This window comes from Ciona intestinalis, chromosome 12 (assembly GCF_000224145.3).
Source record: "Ciona intestinalis chromosome 12, KH, whole genome shotgun sequence".
In the NCBI taxonomy this organism is placed as follows: Eukaryota; Metazoa; Chordata; class Ascidiacea; order Phlebobranchia; family Cionidae; genus Ciona; species Ciona intestinalis.
Window position 1 is genome coordinate 2,218,922 of NC_020177.2, and position 18,824 is coordinate 2,237,745.

General features: G+C 34.9%; 3 protein-coding genes and 1 long non-coding RNA gene across 6 annotated transcripts in view; 2 read left to right on the forward strand and 2 right to left on the reverse strand.

Moving 5' to 3' along the window:
- The first annotated feature begins 29 nt into the window (after nucleotides 1-29).
- Nucleotides 30-11,030, forward strand: LOC100175680 (neutral ceramidase-like). 2 transcript variants are annotated; one of them, XM_002121778.4, is made up of 17 exons: nucleotides 30-142; nucleotides 485-614; nucleotides 1,419-1,567; nucleotides 1,996-2,180; nucleotides 2,587-2,741; nucleotides 3,502-3,616; nucleotides 4,139-4,194; nucleotides 4,576-4,724; nucleotides 5,326-5,407; nucleotides 5,909-6,050; nucleotides 6,397-6,519; nucleotides 7,125-7,303; nucleotides 8,114-8,286; nucleotides 8,557-8,725; nucleotides 9,326-9,519; nucleotides 9,796-10,076; nucleotides 10,508-11,030. In XM_002121778.4, the coding sequence occupies exons 1-17, from the start codon at nucleotides 131-133 to the stop codon at nucleotides 10,722-10,724; spliced, it is 2,511 nt and encodes an 836-aa protein (XP_002121814.1). In that variant the 5' UTR covers nucleotides 30-130; the 3' UTR covers nucleotides 10,725-11,030. The 2 variants fall into 2 exon arrangements, with proteins under 2 accessions (XP_002121814.1, XP_026692894.1); XM_026837093.1 differs by lacking the exon at nucleotides 9,796-10,076 and having other exon boundaries at nucleotides 10,508-10,700.
- Nucleotides 5,933-7,107, reverse strand: LOC113474754. The gene is made up of 3 exons (XR_003396441.1): nucleotides 7,024-7,107; nucleotides 6,392-6,503; nucleotides 5,933-6,021 (listed from the first exon to the last, which is right to left on the reverse strand). It is a non-coding gene; the product is annotated as an uncharacterized LOC113474754 (long non-coding RNA).
- A 1,581-nt stretch (nucleotides 11,031-12,611) lies between the features above and the next one.
- LOC113474801 lies at nucleotides 12,612-14,422 on the reverse strand. Its single transcript, XM_026837266.1, has 3 exons — nucleotides 14,340-14,422; nucleotides 13,766-14,044; nucleotides 12,612-13,363 (listed from the first exon to the last, which is right to left on the reverse strand). Exons 1-3 carry the CDS (start codon nucleotides 14,404-14,406, stop codon nucleotides 12,621-12,623), a joined length of 1,089 nt encoding a protein of 362 aa, XP_026693067.1. The 5' UTR covers nucleotides 14,407-14,422; the 3' UTR covers nucleotides 12,612-12,620.
- A 2,647-nt stretch (nucleotides 14,423-17,069) lies between these two features.
- Nucleotides 17,070-18,824, forward strand: part of LOC100180458 (kelch-like protein 12) — a 23,621-nt gene continuing 21,866 nt past the window's right edge. Inside the window, exons 1-2 of one of the 2 annotated variants that reach the window (XM_026837259.1) lie at nucleotides 17,070-17,418; nucleotides 18,441-18,672. In XM_026837259.1, the coding sequence (XP_026693060.1) occupies nucleotides 18,463-18,672 (210 nt within the window). In that variant the 5' untranslated portion in view covers nucleotides 17,070-17,418; nucleotides 18,441-18,462. Of the gene's footprint in view, nucleotides 17,419-18,075; nucleotides 18,673-18,824 lie in introns of those variants that run through there. The other variant, XM_026837263.1, reaches the window with a different exon arrangement.

Consider the following 18,824-nt stretch of genomic DNA (forward strand, 5'->3'; position numbering starts at 1 on the left):
AGTTTAATGTTGAAACAATGTTGGGTGTCCTTGTAAAAAATCACAACTAGTTAATTATCTATGGGATCTCAGCAAACCAACATTTATTATCAATTGATGATATAGCTGTTTCTGTTGGTCACTGAGAACAATGGATGAAGAGGTAAATTAAATACAATATGTTTCTGAAGTAAAATATTAAATTTCTTACTAAAACTATTTTTTGTAGATGTATATATGTATGATTCAACCGATTTCTTTAATTGTTTTTCGCTCTAAAATCTTGTGTCTTTACTGATTTAAGTAATTTATTTTTTGTAATTTCACTCTGTATTTGTAAAAAAAATAATTTTGAAGTAAGTTTTTTTTCTCACGTTATTTTTTAAGTTATTTCAATCGCTCTATTAGTAGTTAAAGTTGCACAGTTTTAAACGTTGAAAACAAAATTTTTAAATCTTAAGCAATAAAATGTTGTTCTAACAAAAACTTTGTTTCTATTTTTCAGACTGTTCCAAAAGTTTCAAAAAGAAAATCTCGGCTCTTCCAATTCTTAATTTTGCTTGTTACTGTAGCAATTGTTGCTACTATTTGTGGATTGGTTATTTATTATGTTGGTGTAGTGGGTGATGGACAAGGTACGATACTAATTTGTGCAAAATGTTACCTTTTTATTTTCTATAAAAATAATAAATAATTTTCAAAATATTTTACTCTTTTATTTGTGGTGTACAACTATTTGAAATTTCAAAACAATACTATTTGTGATTTTGTTATATTTTAGTTTATTCTTTGTAAACCTATTAAATGCATATCTGTTTGGCCCCGTGCCGCAGTGGTTAACTTGTCTGCCTTCAACCTAGAGGTTACGAGTTCAAGGTTTATCGCATATGCATCCTTGGGCAAGACACTTAACATAATTGCTCAAACCCAGTAGTCACTAATTGGTTGTCCAAACTGTCAGCCATACATAAAACAAAAAGTGCATGAAACAGAACACTTGTGTTATAAGACTGTCATTGCCCCTCTACATGAAGAAAAATAAGTTACGTAGATTCATTCGTTCCCCGCTTGTGTCTGTAAAACTGCAACCCACTTTTCCCAAGAAAGCTTACTCAGTTATTGCTCATGGACACATGAACAGTTTATCATTTCTCAAACCCTATTTATAAATATTTTGTCTTAAGTTAAAAACCCCTGTAATAACTGACAGAAATTTTGAGTACAACAGCCATGCTCTTTAATTGACACTCTTTCCCCCAATTTTTATCCAACGTGTTTTAACAACTGCTGTTTTGCTGTTGCTTCTCTTCTCTTTGTTCTTTAAATAACATGATCTTCGCTATCGTTTTCGAAGAGATAAATAAAAATTATGTTATAAATAACTTTCTGTTATGTGATGGAGTATTCAATCATATTGTGTATAATAAACATATTTTTAGGCAACACCAATGAACCAGCCCTTGACTCCACCAGTTCTCCAATATTACCAACAACAGACTCTGCTACTTCTCCAATTACTTCATCAAATATTTTCTACATTGGAGCAGCAAGAACAGATGTTACCGGTCCTGTAGTACAAGTTAATATGGTGGGTTGAAAAGATTAAAACAAATAGGCAAAAATTTTGCTTTCTTCTGAAATTACCCACAAACATCTCTTTGTTTTGGAGCAGGGCCTTTTAACCTTTTACAAATTGACCCAAATATTTAGCATAAATTAATGGCAACGATTTAGCAATTCAATTTCTAAATTAATGAAATACACATATGTTTTCAGTAAACAAAACTTGATTTAACGCAACTAAACAAATATTTACAAAAAACTGCAAAAGCTGATTAAATCTTAAAATGTACAGTTCAAAGCGTTTTACTGTTCTAGAGTGTCAGGAAAACGAGTGTGGTTTATAGTGTTATGGTTGAAATAACATAAGTATATTTTTCTTTTAAAAACAACCAAAAAAATATTTTATAGCTTTATGTTCCCAGAGCATAAATTAAATTTCATTTCACTTTTCAGATGGGTTATGCCCATCCAGAGCAGGTGGCTAATGGACTTCATACACGATTATACAGTCGAGCATTTGTTGTGGCAGATAAAGAGCTTAACACGAGAGTGGCATTTGTTAGTTTTGATGGCGGGATGACCTCACAACTAATCAAGCTTCAGGTTGTGAAAAAACTGCAGGAAAAACATGGAGACATGTGAGAATAAGAATAATGTAGTAAAGGGATATAGAATATTTTATTAAAGAGAAAAATCAACCCAATAAAAAAGTTTTCTATTCTACAAATAAACTATTTTTTGTGTATGCTTTAATATGCTGATAGTTTAGTGCTGGGCTTTCCGTCCGTTGTGGCAGGTCACCATTTTTGGGTCACTAACCAGTCTCTTACAAATACAGAATTTTGTTTGATACAATTTTTTTTATTACGTTTACAAACATGAAACAATTGCACAATTTTTCTCCCATAAATTTCAAAACGGAATTATAAACTTAAAGTTTCTGACTTTTAATGTATAAGTTATCAAGACTTTACTTCTTATTCATTTTTCGGTATTTAATTTATTTATTTTCAAACATAAATTAATCATATTTTTGCATGTTAGGTTTTCTGAAAGAAATGTAGTGATTTCTGGCACCCATACACATTCGGGACCCGCTGGTTTCTTCCAATTTCTATTATTTGAAATAACCTCCCTCGGACATGTGGAGCAATCAACCACTGCCTTTGTTGATGGCATTACTGAGAGTATTGAACTGGGTAAGATTGGTTATTTTTAAAGTGTAATATATCCTGGGATTGAATTATTACCTTTTGGCATTCTGCTCAAAACGTTTTATGCATTCATTTATTCATTTAATTTCATTTAATCATTTAATTTCATTCAATTTCTTTCAATTTCATTCAATTTTATTTATTTATTCATGCTGCACTGTTAAATTATTTGTGGTACATTTTTGAAATTTAAAAAAAAAAATTTTTATATGTACTATCTGGTGCAATGGTTTGGAAGCCTGTCTCTAACCCAGAGGTTACAGGTTTTGGGCTCGGTGCTGCTACTATTGTGGATATAAGTGTCCTTAAGCAAGACACTAAACGTTAATTGATACAAAACCTAGTGGTTCCTTATGAGTTGTCAAAATTGTCAGCTAATGCTAATAATAATAAATAAAATAAATCAAATTAATCACCCACAAATTACATACATGATAACTTGTAAGCTGGCACGATGTGTATAAAACAGAATATTCATGTTATAACAACTATTGTTGCCCTGCCACATGAGGGTAAAATAAGTTACATTCATTATTTACATTCCTGTTTAGTTGTCTACTATTTTGGTAACAGTCTACCATACTGTATATAAACATAGAGTTTTTAAGTTTTAAAAATAATGAAGACACATATAATATAAGATATATAGGCCCCTTAATGTATGAACTTATGCAAAACAATGTAATTTTTGCTATATAAATTTAACAATCGCAAAAAAGGTGTCGTAATCAGCTTTTGTTTTCAGCAAACTCAAGATTGGAGCTTGGGAAGATCAGAATTGGAAGTGGTTTGGTAAATGAAGGAAATATAAACAGAAGTCCTACGTCTTATCTTCTTAATCCAGAGTCTGAAAGAGCCAGGTTCACTTTTTCGATTATGGTTTGGTATTTGCCATTTGGTATTTTTATGGGTGGGAACTTAAGTGACTTGTCCATGGTTGCTACACTCATGCTTATAGTCGAGTTTCTGAAGCTAATGTGATGTGTAACTACAATAAATTCTGCGAATCTGACCCTGATCTGGTGCTCATAGAGTTGAACGATTCTTGTGTAAAAAAAATTCGTCAGGATTTGGTGCTATGAAAACGTAACAGACAAAAATCAAGCAGAATCTAAATTCTATTTGAATAAAATACTGATGATGGCATTTAAGCAAAATATAAAACTTTTTCTATAAAATAGGTTAGACTTAGCACTAGATCCTAATCTTTTTCTATAAAATAGGTTTCATAGCACTAGATCCTAATGTGATCTGTAGTTCAAAAGAATTTTGGGTTGGTATGGTAACCCAATGTCCTTAAAATAAGCTAGAAATTAAATTGTTACTGTAACACATACACAATTTCTTACACTAAAATTGGTTTTAAATTACAACCTCTGCAGATACACACACGATACAGAGCAGGAAATTACAGTGCTGGGATTCGAAACACTTTCAGGTTGGCCAATATTTTGCTTGAATTGAGTGATTTGAGCATAGATGTCTTCACACTTAAGCAAATATTTATAATTAAATGTTTTATTAATAATAATTAAATATAAATGGCTTGTTTGTCTGCTGAGTATAGCGACTATGCTTATTTTCTTTCAATTAAATGTAAGTATGTTTTTAACTGTAAGCGTGTTTAACTGCTGTTTTGGTTATTCTTACCAGTTAACATTCACAATTTAATTTTTAATTAATATTTAAACACAGACAAATGTGGAGGTTATTTTTTTTACATCAATTCGTTACAACTTTGCTCTCTTAAATTACATCAGAATTAATTTCACACAAGATGCATATAAATATTTATTTTTTGTTTTGTTTTTTACCCCAGGAGATCCGGTTGGGATGTTGTCTTGGTACCCCGTCCACCCAACAAGTATGAACTTTACAAACTTGCTTATTAATTCTGACAACAAAGGCAGAGCTTCAACACTATTTGAAAAAATGATGAGAAAGCCAGGGGAAACACTGGGTGGGCAGGTATAGAAACACTGTTTTAAATAATTTTTAACTGGCAACACTGGGTGTATTTTAAATTAAAACAGTGTTATCACATAGCATTACAAATTTTAGAGCTGGAAGGTTATCATTTATTATATAATTTAAAACTGAAAACATTGGATTGTGTTGATCAGTGTATTTTTTAACTGGAAACACCAGGACTAAGCATCCATGTTTTTAGTGCAAGGCTGTATAAATACATTTTAAACAGAGTTTAAACAACTTGAGTTAAACCACTGGATTGGAGAAATTGCTATAAGGTGTTTTGCAACACAATCGAACATATCCAAAGTTTACCAAACATATCCAAATTTATTCAACATTTAGTTGAAACTAACTGTACCAAAATCTCATCATTTTTTGCTTTTTTTGTATAATACTTATTTAGTTTTAACTTCTTTACATGAATGTAACTCTATCCTTGTGTGGCCAAAAAATTCCAGTCGTTATAATACGGCTGTTCCCTTTTATACACGGCTTGCTAGCTTACGAGTTACCATATATGTTACTTTGTGGGTAAATATTTTCGGGAGATTTTTTTTCTATATTGTATGGCTGACAAAAGATTGTAATGTCATAGGAGAGTTTTGTTGCTGCTTTTGCCCAGGCAAATTTGGGTGACGTTTCTCCAAGAACTAAAGGTCCAATTTGTTTCGACACAGGTAAGCAAAATTGCTTTCAACCCAAATATTAAGCAGTAATCAAAACACACACTTGAATGTAACACTTAAAGATACAATGTTTAAAACAACATTTCACCCAACTTTTATAAGCGTAGAATAAAAATGAATCAACTACAAGAGTAATCAAAAGTCTTTGTGAATCATACTAGTAGCTGACGCAACTAATTCTAAAAAATATCAATATTAAGAAAACAAGCAAGAAAGTTACGGAAAAAAAAACAAACAATGGGTATAAAGTTCTGTATAATAATATTTAGATATCAATTTTTTGTAGGGAAAAGTATGAATGAATGTAATCTACTTTATCCTCGCGTGGCCGGAAAACGACAGTCTTATAACACGGGTGTTGTGTTTGATACACCTTGTGCCAGCATCTTCTAATTTAGGTATAACTTATTTTAGGTATGCTAAAATAAGTATTAATTCTAATTCTGTAGTAATGATACTTCAGCCATACTTCTCATAATGCAATATACACAGGTTTGGAATGTGAGCCGTTATCATCTACCTGCAATGGAAGGTCACAAAACTGCACAGGGTTTGGTCCAGGAAAAGATATGTTTGATTCAACAGATATTATCGCTCGAAGACAGCTGGATGCAGCAAAGGGCGTTTATGAAAAGTAGTTATTTCATATAACCATTTTACCCACTTTAATTACTATTTTTCAATCGTAGGTCGTTGTTATTATTGTTGTTTTTCAAAACCGTACATTTTTTTAATCAGTGTTTTATAAGGCTGTATTTGTTTTAAACTTTGCTAGAATGTTTTTTACTGTTGTTTTGTCTTGTTTTTAGTTTTTTTTAAATGCTACTTTTATTAATAAATGTAAACTTTAAAATTAAGCCTCAATCAACAAATAAAACGTATTTATTCAAAAAAAAGCTATTTTTTATACAATTTAGGTTCATACCCAAACATTGTATATTTGTATATCACATCCTGTATTTTAACAATTGTAACCTTAGTGCCACTGAAGTGCTTGATGGTCCAGTGAGTTGGGTACACCAGTATGTGGATATGACAAGTCAGTCAATTAAACTAGATGATGGAACAACTGCGAATACTTGTAAACCTGGCATGGGATATAGGTTAGAATATTAACTATATATAATGAAAGTTGGTCATCTTTCATGTAGGGTATTTATTCTTATGTTGGAAAACCAATATTCAGTAAAATAAATTTTTTTCACGGTAAGCGTGTTTCCTGTCTTTTTATTTAAAATATTTCTAAATCTTCGCTACCGTAATCGAAGAGACAAATAAACTTATTATATAGTACTGCGGGGGAAGATGGGACACCTTTAGATCATAATATCCAAAAATCCTGATTGTGTTTTAAACATTTAACAACGGTTTATGAGAGTCGTGAGGATACGGTTTTATAATTCTTTGAATGTTCTTTGTTTACTACCAAATGGGACGAGAAAATAGAATGAAAAGGTGTAACATCTTCCCCCACCCTACTGTATTATATTATTATTAAATAAAAATCAAATTTGAAACTCTTTTTTAAAATTTGATTTAAATTTCCAATTAATTATCAAAAACTCTATTTTAAAATAATGTTTAAGCAAAAACCGTTTATATTTTACATTTATGTTTTGTATTTGTTTTTCATTCTTTGTGTCTTAATTTCACACTCTTTTGTGATAGGTCGTATTTTATCTAAATTTCCAATTGATTATTTTGAAAGTTTTGCTGCTGGATGCACCGATGGAGCAGGAGCTTTTGACTTTGTCCAAGGAATGACACGCGGCACTGCTTTTTGGAACACAATTCGAGACACCCTTGCCAAGTTTATCTGCACTGTTGAACCACCTAAAGAATATTATGACTGCCATAAACCAAAACCTGTATTGCTACCAACTGGATGTAAGTATCTTAATTGTCAGATACTAGATTTACAGGTATCTCAATTCGTGCCATGTATAATGCAGATTTTCCTGCTGGCCTCAACAAGTTTTTTATATTTTTACGTTCAATGGAGCCGTGGCATAGTGGTTTGGGCGCCTGCCTCTAACTCATAGGTAATGGGTTCAAGGCTCATCTTTGCCAATGGGTCGTCCAAATTATCAACCATACAAAAAACACAAATAAAAAAATCGCTTCAAAAATAATCTCCCACAAAGTAACATACATGGAACTCGGAAGCTGGCACGAGGTGTATGAAACAAGACACCTGTGTTACAATGATTGTGGTTTTCCAGCCACCCGAGGATAAATTAAGTTTCATCCATTCATTCAACTGAAAAGTTACCTCATTAACACCAAAAATTCAACTACCTCCTTTTCTGGCATTGCTAAACAAGTTACATGATAAAACAGTTATGTAACAGTAACCCCATTGAGGCGTAAATGCTTATGGCCGATAACAACTACAACAAAAAGCAATTTGTGCCACTAGTTTACTTTATATAAATTTGACTATATAATTTACTCAAGTGTGGATATAAGGGGGAACTGATTGGTATGACAATTATTTTCCAAATATACGCCAGTCTAAATTGGAAATAAATGGTGTTTTAAGGGTTATTGGTCCTAGTGGTCATTAATGCATTTGTTAAAAAAGCAAACACAAGGATATAGCACACCCAGTTATAACGACTGCCATTGCCTGCAACGTGAAATAGGTGTAATTTATTCATTCCTTCCTAACTACAAAACACATGAACTTTATGCCAGACATGGACATACCATATGAGTGGCACCCTACTACAGTGGATATACAATTACTAAGGATAGGTCAACTTGTGATAGCAGCTGTACCTGGTGAGTATACAACTATGGCAGGACGAAGACTTAAGGAGAAAATTCACATGGAAGCAATCAGTCAAGGAATGGGGGAAAATACTAAGGTTTTTTGATATATTTGTGTCCAATAATGACAATTGGCTTAATTAGCAAGTACTGTCTTTTTAAATTACCAAGAATCTTGTTTTGTTCATTAATTAGAAAACTAGGCACTTTGCTATAACCTATAGGTATCTTTTTCTGATAAGTTATTTAATCTAACCTGCTAAATACTTGTTTAAAATTTTCTAACATGGTAGTTTTTACATATTTAATCGATGTTGCCCACATACACCAGATACTATCATTCAATTTAAACATCTCATATTTGACAGGTCGTGCTTGCTGGCTTAACCAACGTTTACACTCATTACATCACAACCCCTGAGGAATATGTAGCACAAATATATGAGGCAGCATCCACAATATTCGGACCTCACACTTTCCAGGTCTACCAAGAAAAATTCTCGGACTTAGTATTTCCCCTTGTCAGCGGAAATAAAGGTAAAGAGAATCGGGGTTTTTAAATTGACTAAATGCTAAAAATTATTTTCAGTGTTTGGTGAAGTTGCGAAGTGGTATGTGTATTTTTTTACAAGTTATATATAGTACTGTGGAGTAAGATCTTTAGCACATATTATCCAAATATCCGGATCGTGTTTTAAACAATTAACAAGGGTCTATGGGAGGCCTGGGGAATCAACAATGTGCTATTAGGTTTTTGTAGCATTTAACTTCTCACACCTTTTGGATAATGGCCAGTGGTGTAATAGCGTGGGGAAGATGAGACACCTTTTCATTCATTTTTCTCGTCTCATTTGGTAGTAAACGAAGAGTTATAAAACCCTATCTCCCTGGCTTCCATAGACCGTTGTTAATTGTTTGAAACACAATCAGGATATTTGGATATTATGTGCTAAAGGTGTCCCATCTTACTTACCCCACAGTACTATGTATAGTTTATAATTGAATGTAGCTTTGGTACCTTCATGTTCGCTTATGAGTTACCACATATGTAACTCAACACTCATATATATCGAACTCAACATTGTTTGGTAACAATGCATGTGCCTTCAAACAATAATGCGTATCTTTCTTTTACAGACGACGTTGACCTAGGACCATCGCCAGAGCTAAAACAAGCGAACCAATCTCGCATCGCACCTTTACCTGGCCCCGACAAAGTGCCCGCTGGGGTAAATTTCGGTGACATCATTGATGACGTGAATGCTACGTACAGCACAGACGATGTTGTGGTTGTGAAATTCCATGCAGCTAACCCAAGACACGACATGAAGGTATTGTGACGTAATGACTGAATGAATGTAACAAAAAACGACAGTTGTTATAACACGAGAGTGCGAGCTGTTCATACACCTACCAGCTTACGAGTTACCATGTATGTTACTTTGTGGGTGATTATTTTTTGGGAGTTTTTCTTTTTTAATGTATGTCTGATAATTTGGACAACCCATTAGCGACCACTGAGCTGGAGCAATTGCCGTTAAGTGTCTTGTCCAGCGACACATGTAAAATAAAAGCAAAAACCTCTAAAATTGTACTAAACGTCACAGTTGGGTTCTACGTACCTTGAAGTTGAGAGACTCGTCGGCAGGGCATGGAAAACGGTGTACACAGACGCAGATTGGTCGACCAAGTTTTCTTGGGAAGAAAAGAATTCAATAGCGCCTCCAGCGGACCTCACTCTTTTCACGACGTTAAGTGACGTGGTGGCGGAGGCGACGGGTGTCAGGTTCGATATAGATCTGGCTCGCCAACTTCACGAAAGCGGAGTTTTATTCACCGGAAATGACGTCAATGATGATGACGTCATAGCCCAAGAAGTCCGACACAGGTAAAGTGTGACGTAACTGGAAAAATATTCGAAGTAACCAAAGGATACCGGGTTCGACGTTCGATGCTGCTACCATTCCTGGGCAGGACAGATAACGGTCGTACATAAATATTCACCCACGAGTTTACATACGTGGTGATCCGAAAGCGTGTTATACAGGGTGTATATAATCGAACACACTGTTATGCCGTTGTTTCGCCACGCGAGGGAGAATAAGTGCTATTTATTTGTTAACTTAAAAAAATGATAAAAGACAAAAAATAATCACCCGCAAAGTAACATACTGGTTAACTCGTAAGTTGGTACGAGGTGTATGAAACAGAACCACCGTGTTGAACTACTGTCGTTTTCCTGCCACGCGAGGATAAAGTAAGTTACACTCACTCGTTCATTCATTTTTGATAACAGCAGTATTTTTATTGTCTATTAAGATTGTTGCAAAATATGTGGGATCAAAACGTGCTGCGCAGAGAACAAACGAACTACGCTGACGTCACAGCCGTCGAAAGTTACGTCACAATCGAGTGGGATATACCAGTCGACGAAGCAAGCGGAACGTACAGGATAGTTTACCATGGTGACTATATGGATGTAGACGGGTCAATCACACCGTTTACAGGAACTACAAGCGAATTTGATGTAGCTTAATATTTATATTAACCAACATATATTAGGGTCGGGAAAGACAGGACACCTTTAGCACATAATATCCAAATATCCTGATCGTGTTTTAAACGATTAACAACGGTCTATAGAAGTCCCAAAGATACAGTTTTATAATTCTTTGATTGTTATTTGTTTACTACCGAATGGGACGAGAAAATATTGTGGAAAGGTGTCCTATCTTTCCCCATCCCACTATATTATATTTCTCACGTTTAATTTATCGTCACATTTCACATTTTGCAATATTTTGATTCTGTAAATACAAAAAGACATTTTCACTCTGTAAAATTCTATATTTACCACCAAATGGGACGAGAAAACGATGATAGCATGTCCCATCTTACCTCACCCTAATACATTTAAATCTTTTATTAGCACATTTTAATGGTCGAACTCAATATAATATATTGGCCATATACGTTTTAAATTTCCAATGAACACAATTCGTGATCGTTTTTGACATTCTATGTCCGAAATAGATACAAAAATATTATTTAAACGAGAGCTTTCTTTCTAAAATCGGACTGTTATAAAACCACAGTCCATAATACACTTTTTTATCATCGGTATGATTTATTACTGGTATAATACCCATAATAAAGTTACCGTTTCCAAAACGTAGAATTTTAAACAAAATATAACGGCAATAAGAAATTCGTTATGATTACAATTAAACGCTTGAAAATATAGCGGTCGTTACACCTAGCAGACAAATAACTTAAGTTGGGCAATTTATTTAATTAGTTTGAATTGAAACTTACAATAGTAAGAAAAGTATGCATTTAAAGATGCCATCCATAAAGGTTATAGTTCGATACATTAATCGTTCTGGAACCTCCCCGTTAAGTGTTTGTAAGGAGAAATACCTTCTGTTTCCAGCGTAAAAATTACTAAATCTAAGCAAGCGTTCTTAATTGTTTTTATCAACACAGTTGAGATTTGCGTAAACTAACAATGTATTGTATGGTTGGGGAAGATGGGACACCTTTAGCACATAATATCCAAATATTCTGATCATGTTTTAAACAATTAACAACGGTCTAAGGGAGTCGTGAGAATACGAATTTATAATTCTTTAAATGTTCTTTGTTTACTACCAAAGGTGACGAGAAAATAGAATGAAGAGGTGTCCCATCTTTTCCCACTCTACTATAAATAACAAGAACAACTGATCGACGATACGGATCAGGACTGATGCGTGATGCCTATAATGATATACGCTAATGCGCATATGAACTATAAACGTGTCGGCTAAATGCGGATGTCCCATTGAGTTTGTTTTTAATAGTTAATAAAAACTTTACATATACAACGACGTGATGCAATCGGAACAGGTATACATGTTCCCACTTTAATAGAACACTTTAACCTTTTTGATGTTTGTGGTAATAAGTATGAAAATGCGTTCGAGTGTGAACAAAGAACAATAAACAAATGGCCCGTCCAATAACAAATATATTCAGATATATAGTGCAGTTTAATAAAAAACAAAGTCCGAAGCCGTGGCTCAGTGGTTTAGGCTCTTGCATCGAAACCAAAGGGCTTCGACAGCGATACCAAAACTGATCGGCGTATGTGTGTTTGGGCAAGACACTTAACGAACAGTGCTCCAACTCAGCGGTCGCTAATGGGTTGACCAAATTATAAGCCATATCAAAGCAAAAATTATACACAAAGTTGAAAAGTATGGAAAGTCGTAAGCACACCGGTATAAAAAAAATAGTGCGAAAATACGTGTCTAACTGCGTACGGTGTCGCAAAGTTTTCATCCAAGACTGCCACGAGACTTAGTTCATGACAGGAGGGTAGTGAATAAAGTTCGTTAGAGTGTGTGTCGCGGATAGATTGGGGACTGTGTTGTCGAAGTTTTAACTGCAATTAAACTGGTATTGGATCAGCCGTGATTCCCCATTTGTGAATGAAGTGTAACTGATACTTTTTCATTACCTCATCGGTTATAACGATACTTTTAAAAAGCACGAATTCACCAATCGCTCCTCGGAAGGAGCGTCTGCCACTTGGAAACAAGTCCCCAATTGTAAATCTTGTATCGGATGCAGATGTCCTGGCTTGAAATCTTTGAAGTAACTTCCCGTTACACCACACACTGCTTGCATCGACACCACCATCTACATTCCACTGGACACTAAGAACATTCCAGACACGAAGTGCTCTTGGGTTGGCGTTGATCCGAGTAGAAGTAATTTTAATGCTGTTACCCAATGTTCCTGATACAACTACTTTGTCGCTTGCCAGTCCAATATATTTATCATAACCTAAGTTGTCTATACCAAAAAGACCAATCCAATCATAACTACCTGGAGGCATCACTGCATCCAGCCTGTAAACTATAAACACAGTAAAGAGGTCATTCTCTCCTTGTTTTTTATTCAGATTAAGGTTGGTAACCAATCGACTGAGCTTGTTTTCAAACAGCAAAAACCTGTGACCGTTTTGTCTTTTTTGTGACAGACGTGGTTGCAATTGAGGATTGCTTTGTAATGATGGTAACGATGATAGACCTTGACCATAAACTGCTGATACATTAAATGTTTCTGAGACATTCAGATCCGTTTCGTAGTCCACACGGTATTGCACTGTGGCCATGGAAGTGATGTAATCTAAACAGTAAAAAGTTTATATTATTTTTTATTTTCAGTTTTAACAACTAAAGATGCAGTGCTGTAGAGTAATACGGGACACTTTTAGCACGTAATATCTAAACAACATGACCCTTTTTTAAACAATTAACAACGGTCTATATGGGAGTCCTGAGGATAAGGTTTTATACTTGTTTGAATGTTCATTGTTAACTACCAAATGGGTCGAGAACATAAAATAAAAAGGTGGTCCATCTTCCCCACCCTATAGGTATACTAGACAGTATACTAGACATCTGTTTTATAACCAATAATAAATTAAATTACAGGTATAAATCGAACATTTTTAGTTTCGCTAACCCCTGACCTTTCACTTACGAAGGCACATGCACTGTGTGTAGCCCATGACTTATAAACGCTTACCTGAGATATGGTAGATCGTCCACTGCACAGTGAAAAGCATGTCCTCCCATCCCGAATCTTGATCGATTCGTTCCAGTTCCAAGACAGCGTTGTAAAAATTGATTTGTACAACAGTAACATTAAATTTCTCCACTCCTGTACTGTATTTGGGGTTAGCTGTTGCCTCGATGTAATAAGGCATTGAATCCAAACATATTTTGTAATCGAACTTCACGTTATGCTTCTTCGTCGTAGAATATATTGACATTTCAGTCCAGCCTCGTTTTATCGTCGAATATTCTAGTTAAAATATGACATCATGAATGAATGAATGAATGAATGAATGAATGAATGAATGAATGAATGAATGAATGAATGTAATTTACTTTATCCTCGCGTGGTCGGAAAACGACTGCGTTATAACACGAGTTTTCTGTTTCATACACCTCGTGCCAGCTTACTAGTTATCAACTGTGTTACTTTGTGGGGGATTATCATCGTTTTGTTTAGAATATAGTTTTCAGTTCTATGAACCCATATTAAACAAGAAAGAAAGACATTTTTTATAAGTCTACCGATGTTATTTTATACCCACCATTTTGCTGAAACGTCCCCGCTATTGCTGTCTCCAGAATAATAACTGCTAAGAATAACCACAACATTATGCCGTATTAATGCTTTTGATCCGATCTATGTAAATTCTCTACAGCCGATCCGACATATTATGTCACATACCAGTAAACGCAGTTTAATTAAAATGCTAAAGATGTAGCTGTAAAATATACCAAGTGAGGTTATATACTGAAAACGGTAAGGTAAAACTGATACATGACGTATTATTTCCTATTGAATACGGTTGTAATACTGGTACATGACGTAATTTTCAAGGGAAGTGATAGTCAGTAGGAACAATTTAACGATACCTTATAGGCTACGTTAGTTTGGGTATGGCAGTCGGTTTTGCAAATGTTGTATACTATCAAACCGACTACCATGCAGTGACTACATTTGACTCAAATAAACCTCTGCAAATGCTCCATCCAAAATATCCACCCTATTGAAATAACCGAACTGTACCATAATGCATTTATCGCGTCCCGAACTACAAAGCATATTTTGCTGTGGTTCTGCTCATAACGGCGCTATTTGTATTTTTCCATTGCACCAGTCATGTTTCCTTTCAATAAATGGAAAATTTAACCTGACGTAATGAATTGTTGTCGTCCCGACTGTGTCACCTTAAATTGCTTTGGTTTTAGTGCGTTTAACTAGAGCCGTAAATGTCCCCCATTTTTGTTAATATATGGAGCGCTTTGCGATTTTTCAACGTACAGTAGCTGCAACTGCAAACAAATTCCTAAAACGAAATACGAAATAATGCTAAAACGTAAAACGGGCTACCTGCTACAGTGTGCATGTTTTCTTGATTGTGTGGTCGTCGGTTTTGTTGCTAGTTTGTGTTCTGGTTTTAAGCAATCCCGACATGTGATCTTTTGCACATAACACAAACATGTATAGCGTGCGTATCACGAGGACACTTACGGCACGCAATAACATCTTTAAATTAATTCAAGTTTCGCCATCACATGAGGATGAATAAATAATCTTAACCATGTACATCCCTGCTGATGAAAGTAAAATTATGGAAGAAGGAAGAAAGTTCCGAGAAAGCTAAATTGCATGCGTTGAAGCTATGGCGTCAAATGGGGCCAAGAAGAAATTCGAATATTAGCACGACACTTCTATTTGTGTGACCGCCACTTGTGTCGCGGATGGAGTTGCGGACTGTGTTGTCGATGGAGCGGCACCGGTTGCTTGAAAGACTTAATCAGCTTCCCGGGTGTAGGGAAAATGAGCCAAATCTGGCTAAATCACAGGTTCTTGACAAGGACCGCTACCACAAAGAATAGAATAAAAGCAATGTATTTGTGCCCAGGAAAACTATACCTGTGCGATACTAAAGTTTGCGGGGGGCGGCTAATATTGAAGTTGTGGTTCGCGAGTTCACGTTCCGCAGCCTCGCGACGACGCTGTTCCATCCTGCCCCAAGGCTCACGCTATCAGACAACGCATTGCACACCGATGTATGACGCTTGTACAGCACATCTCAGTTCATTACGCGGTGAAAGTGCGGCATCGTGCTTAGAGACAATGTGAGACAGCGAGGTATTGTAAGCCCTGTACTGCCTCACAGTACAGGAAAGTACGAAGTTTATATATAACGAAAAACACGTGTAGCAAAACAATAAAACGCGTCATTGGCATGTGGCAATTGCCTCGCCTGGCATACACACGACTGGGTAATTGATTTATTATCACGATTAGAATGACGGGAAAGTAGATGTTACGAAAGCAGCGAAACTGCATTCCATTCCTGACATGCTTTTGTTTTCGCTATACAACGTTGCTTTATATTCAATCCTTATGCATTAGTGTTAAATTTAGCTATCTTTATATCATTAAATCTGTGCCAACCGCTACAAGTTTAACTGCAATTAAACTGGTATTGGATCATCTCTGATTGCCCATTTCTGAATGAAGTGTAACTGATACCTTTTCATTAATTTATCGGTGATAATGATCTTTTTAAAAAGCACGAATTCACCAATCGCATTGCCTAAATTTGATCTTAGTGGCACCAGTAGTAGGTATCGAAAATGGCCGCTATAATACTGTATTTTAGGATTACTTTGGTTTTCTCTCTGCGGTGGTTTCCCGTAATTTTATTTCCTTTTTGCTCAAGCTTCGGTTCCTGTACAAACGTAGACTCAAGCAGTTAGTTCCTGTTTCCTAAATCCGTTTAAGAACTTTGAATTGTGCGTTTATTTTACTGAGCACAAGCTGTACGTTAATTTTGTTTGTCGTGTTTGTTTCTATTTTGCACATAGTTTCAGAGTTCGCTAGCCGTCTTAATATTCAATAAAACTAACTGTTTTTGGATTTAAGTGTTATACTACCTTACAATTACTGTAAAAAGTTTTACAATTACTGTTAAAATTATGCAATAAACAATTAGGTGCTAGTGAGGAATCCTCCCCCCCTTGCCTATAGAAAAAACGATTGGAGTGTTGCTTCTTCTTTCCAACGACACCAAGATTTTTATTTTAGCCTTACTATAACTCGAGATATTAAAGTTCAAAGAGAAGTAGTTTCTTTCATTCGAGGGCGGGAGTCGACTTCACTAGGTGCAGCGACGATGGAATCGGTCTATGAATAATGCGCTAAAAGTAGGGGTTGCGAAAGTATTAATAAATCAAAAACTAGTGGCGGTATTACCCCAATTTTTTAATATGTTATGCATGTTGCTATACATCAACGTGTGTTAAAGTTTTGGTAATTTTTATTGGCGATTTTTTATTTTATCGCGTGTCAAACTTTGATAAAGTTTGACGGCCCACCCAACTAAAAGTACTTTGATTATTTAATATATTGTTTGATACGTAATTGAAGCGTCGCTTCTTCTTTCCAACGACACCAAGATTGCTGCTCCAGGTGTACCATAACCCGGGATATTTAATAATATATGATATATTTACTAATATATGATTTTTATGGGGAAATACCGTTACGGTCCAATGATTTTCTTTTTTCCTTTTTTAGTCTCTCGTTTTTTCTATAGGCAAGGGGGGAGGATTCCTCACTAGCACCAACAATTACATATAGTTGTTATTGAGGTATGTATCTTATCATTATTTTTAGAGGTCGACCGATATATCGGTTTACCGATATTATCGGCCGATATTTACGTTCTATCGATAATTGGTATTGGTAAAAAAGCGCCATATAAACACTGATATATAAATAGTTCGTGCGAAACTACGTGCGTCCTACTTTACCTTCACGTGCGTCATAGTTTAACCTCCACGTGCGTCGTAGTTTAGCCTTTACGTGCGTGCTAGTTTAACGTCCACGTGCGTCGTAATTTGACCTTTACGTGCGTTGTAGTTTAACGTCCACGTGCGTCGTATTTATGCGTCATAGTTGACCTTTACGTGAGTCGTAGTTTAACCTTACGTGCGTCGTAATTTAACGCCCGCATGCGTTGTAGTTTAGTGTTGATGTGCGTTCTAGGTTAGTACAAATGCAACTTTTTTCCTAAGAACATGCAGGCCGACCATTTTTTTTCTAATATAACTTGCAATATCATAAATACAGTTATAACTTTTGATTTATACTGATCATTTCATATGTTTCGCTGTAGTGACAAATATCAGTAAAATATCGGTATCGGTAAAAGCAAAAAATATCGGTATCGGTGGCAAAAATTAATATCAGTTAGTCTTTAAACTTATTTTTACATGGAGTTTGCGGCAGAAGTAAGCATATGATATAACCTGTATTTTTTTCTATTTTATTTTGCAATACCAGTTATATTGGGCTTTAATTCTGTAACCCTTATTCACTAATACCTAGCCTAGCCATGTACCTCTCACTCGTGTTATGCTTTTTTCAAAAATAGTTTTTAATGTTCACAAAAATGATTTTTTTTTAAATTTTACAAAGAAAAAGGTGGAAAGATAAAGGTTTACTGCTTTAATTATCTACAAATAATAATTTCTAGTATTAATATAATAATGTTATTAGTACTCTTGTATGCATAGGCCATAACTTAAACATACTGGTTTATTTTATATTATAAATTTTATATTGAATCAATTTACAAAAACAGTTGATCATAATTTTAGTTAACTTGTAGAGATAAAATAGGAATCCCAGAAATGTCATTTTCTATCTGTGGAACATGTTCAGTTGAAGAACAAACTCACAATATTGATCATGCATCTGATCTTCTTCAATTTGCTAATGAGTCACGACAAGATGGTTGTTTTAATGACATCATCATTCGTGTTGGAGAGAAAAACATTCCAGCAAATAAGATGGTCCTTTCTTGCTATTCCAAATATTTCAACACCATGTTTAAATCTGAGGTAGGTTGCTGTTGCTGCTTACTTTAGTACAGTTTAATTTACAAACATAATATTATTACAGATGAAAGAAAAGTATAAAGATGCTGTGGATGTTCATGGTGTAGATGCGGAAAGTGTAGAGAAACTTGTTGATTTTATGTACACAGGAAAAA

Bases quoted from the DNA above. Each gene is read 5' to 3' on its own strand.
- LOC100175680 (XM_002121778.4), top strand. The intron at 4,195-4,575 runs GTTGGCCAATAT...TTTTTACCCCAG, and splicing joins GGGATTCGAAACACTTTCAG to GAGATCCGGTTGGGATGTTG. The intron at 10,077-10,507 runs GTAAAGTGTGAC...TTGTCTATTAAG, and splicing joins GCCCAAGAAGTCCGACACAG to ATTGTTGCAAAATATGTGGG.
- LOC113474801 (XM_026837266.1), bottom strand. From the start codon at position 14,406: ATGTTGTGGTTATTCTTAGCAGTTATTATTCTGGAGACAGCAATAGCG. The intron at 14,045-14,339 runs GTGGGTATAAAA...TATTTTAACTAG, and splicing joins GGGGACGTTTCAGCAAAATG to AATATTCGACGATAAAACGA. The intron at 13,364-13,765 runs GTAAGCGTTTAT...TTTACTGTTTAG, and splicing joins GACGATCTACCATATCTCAG to ATTACATCACTTCCATGGCC.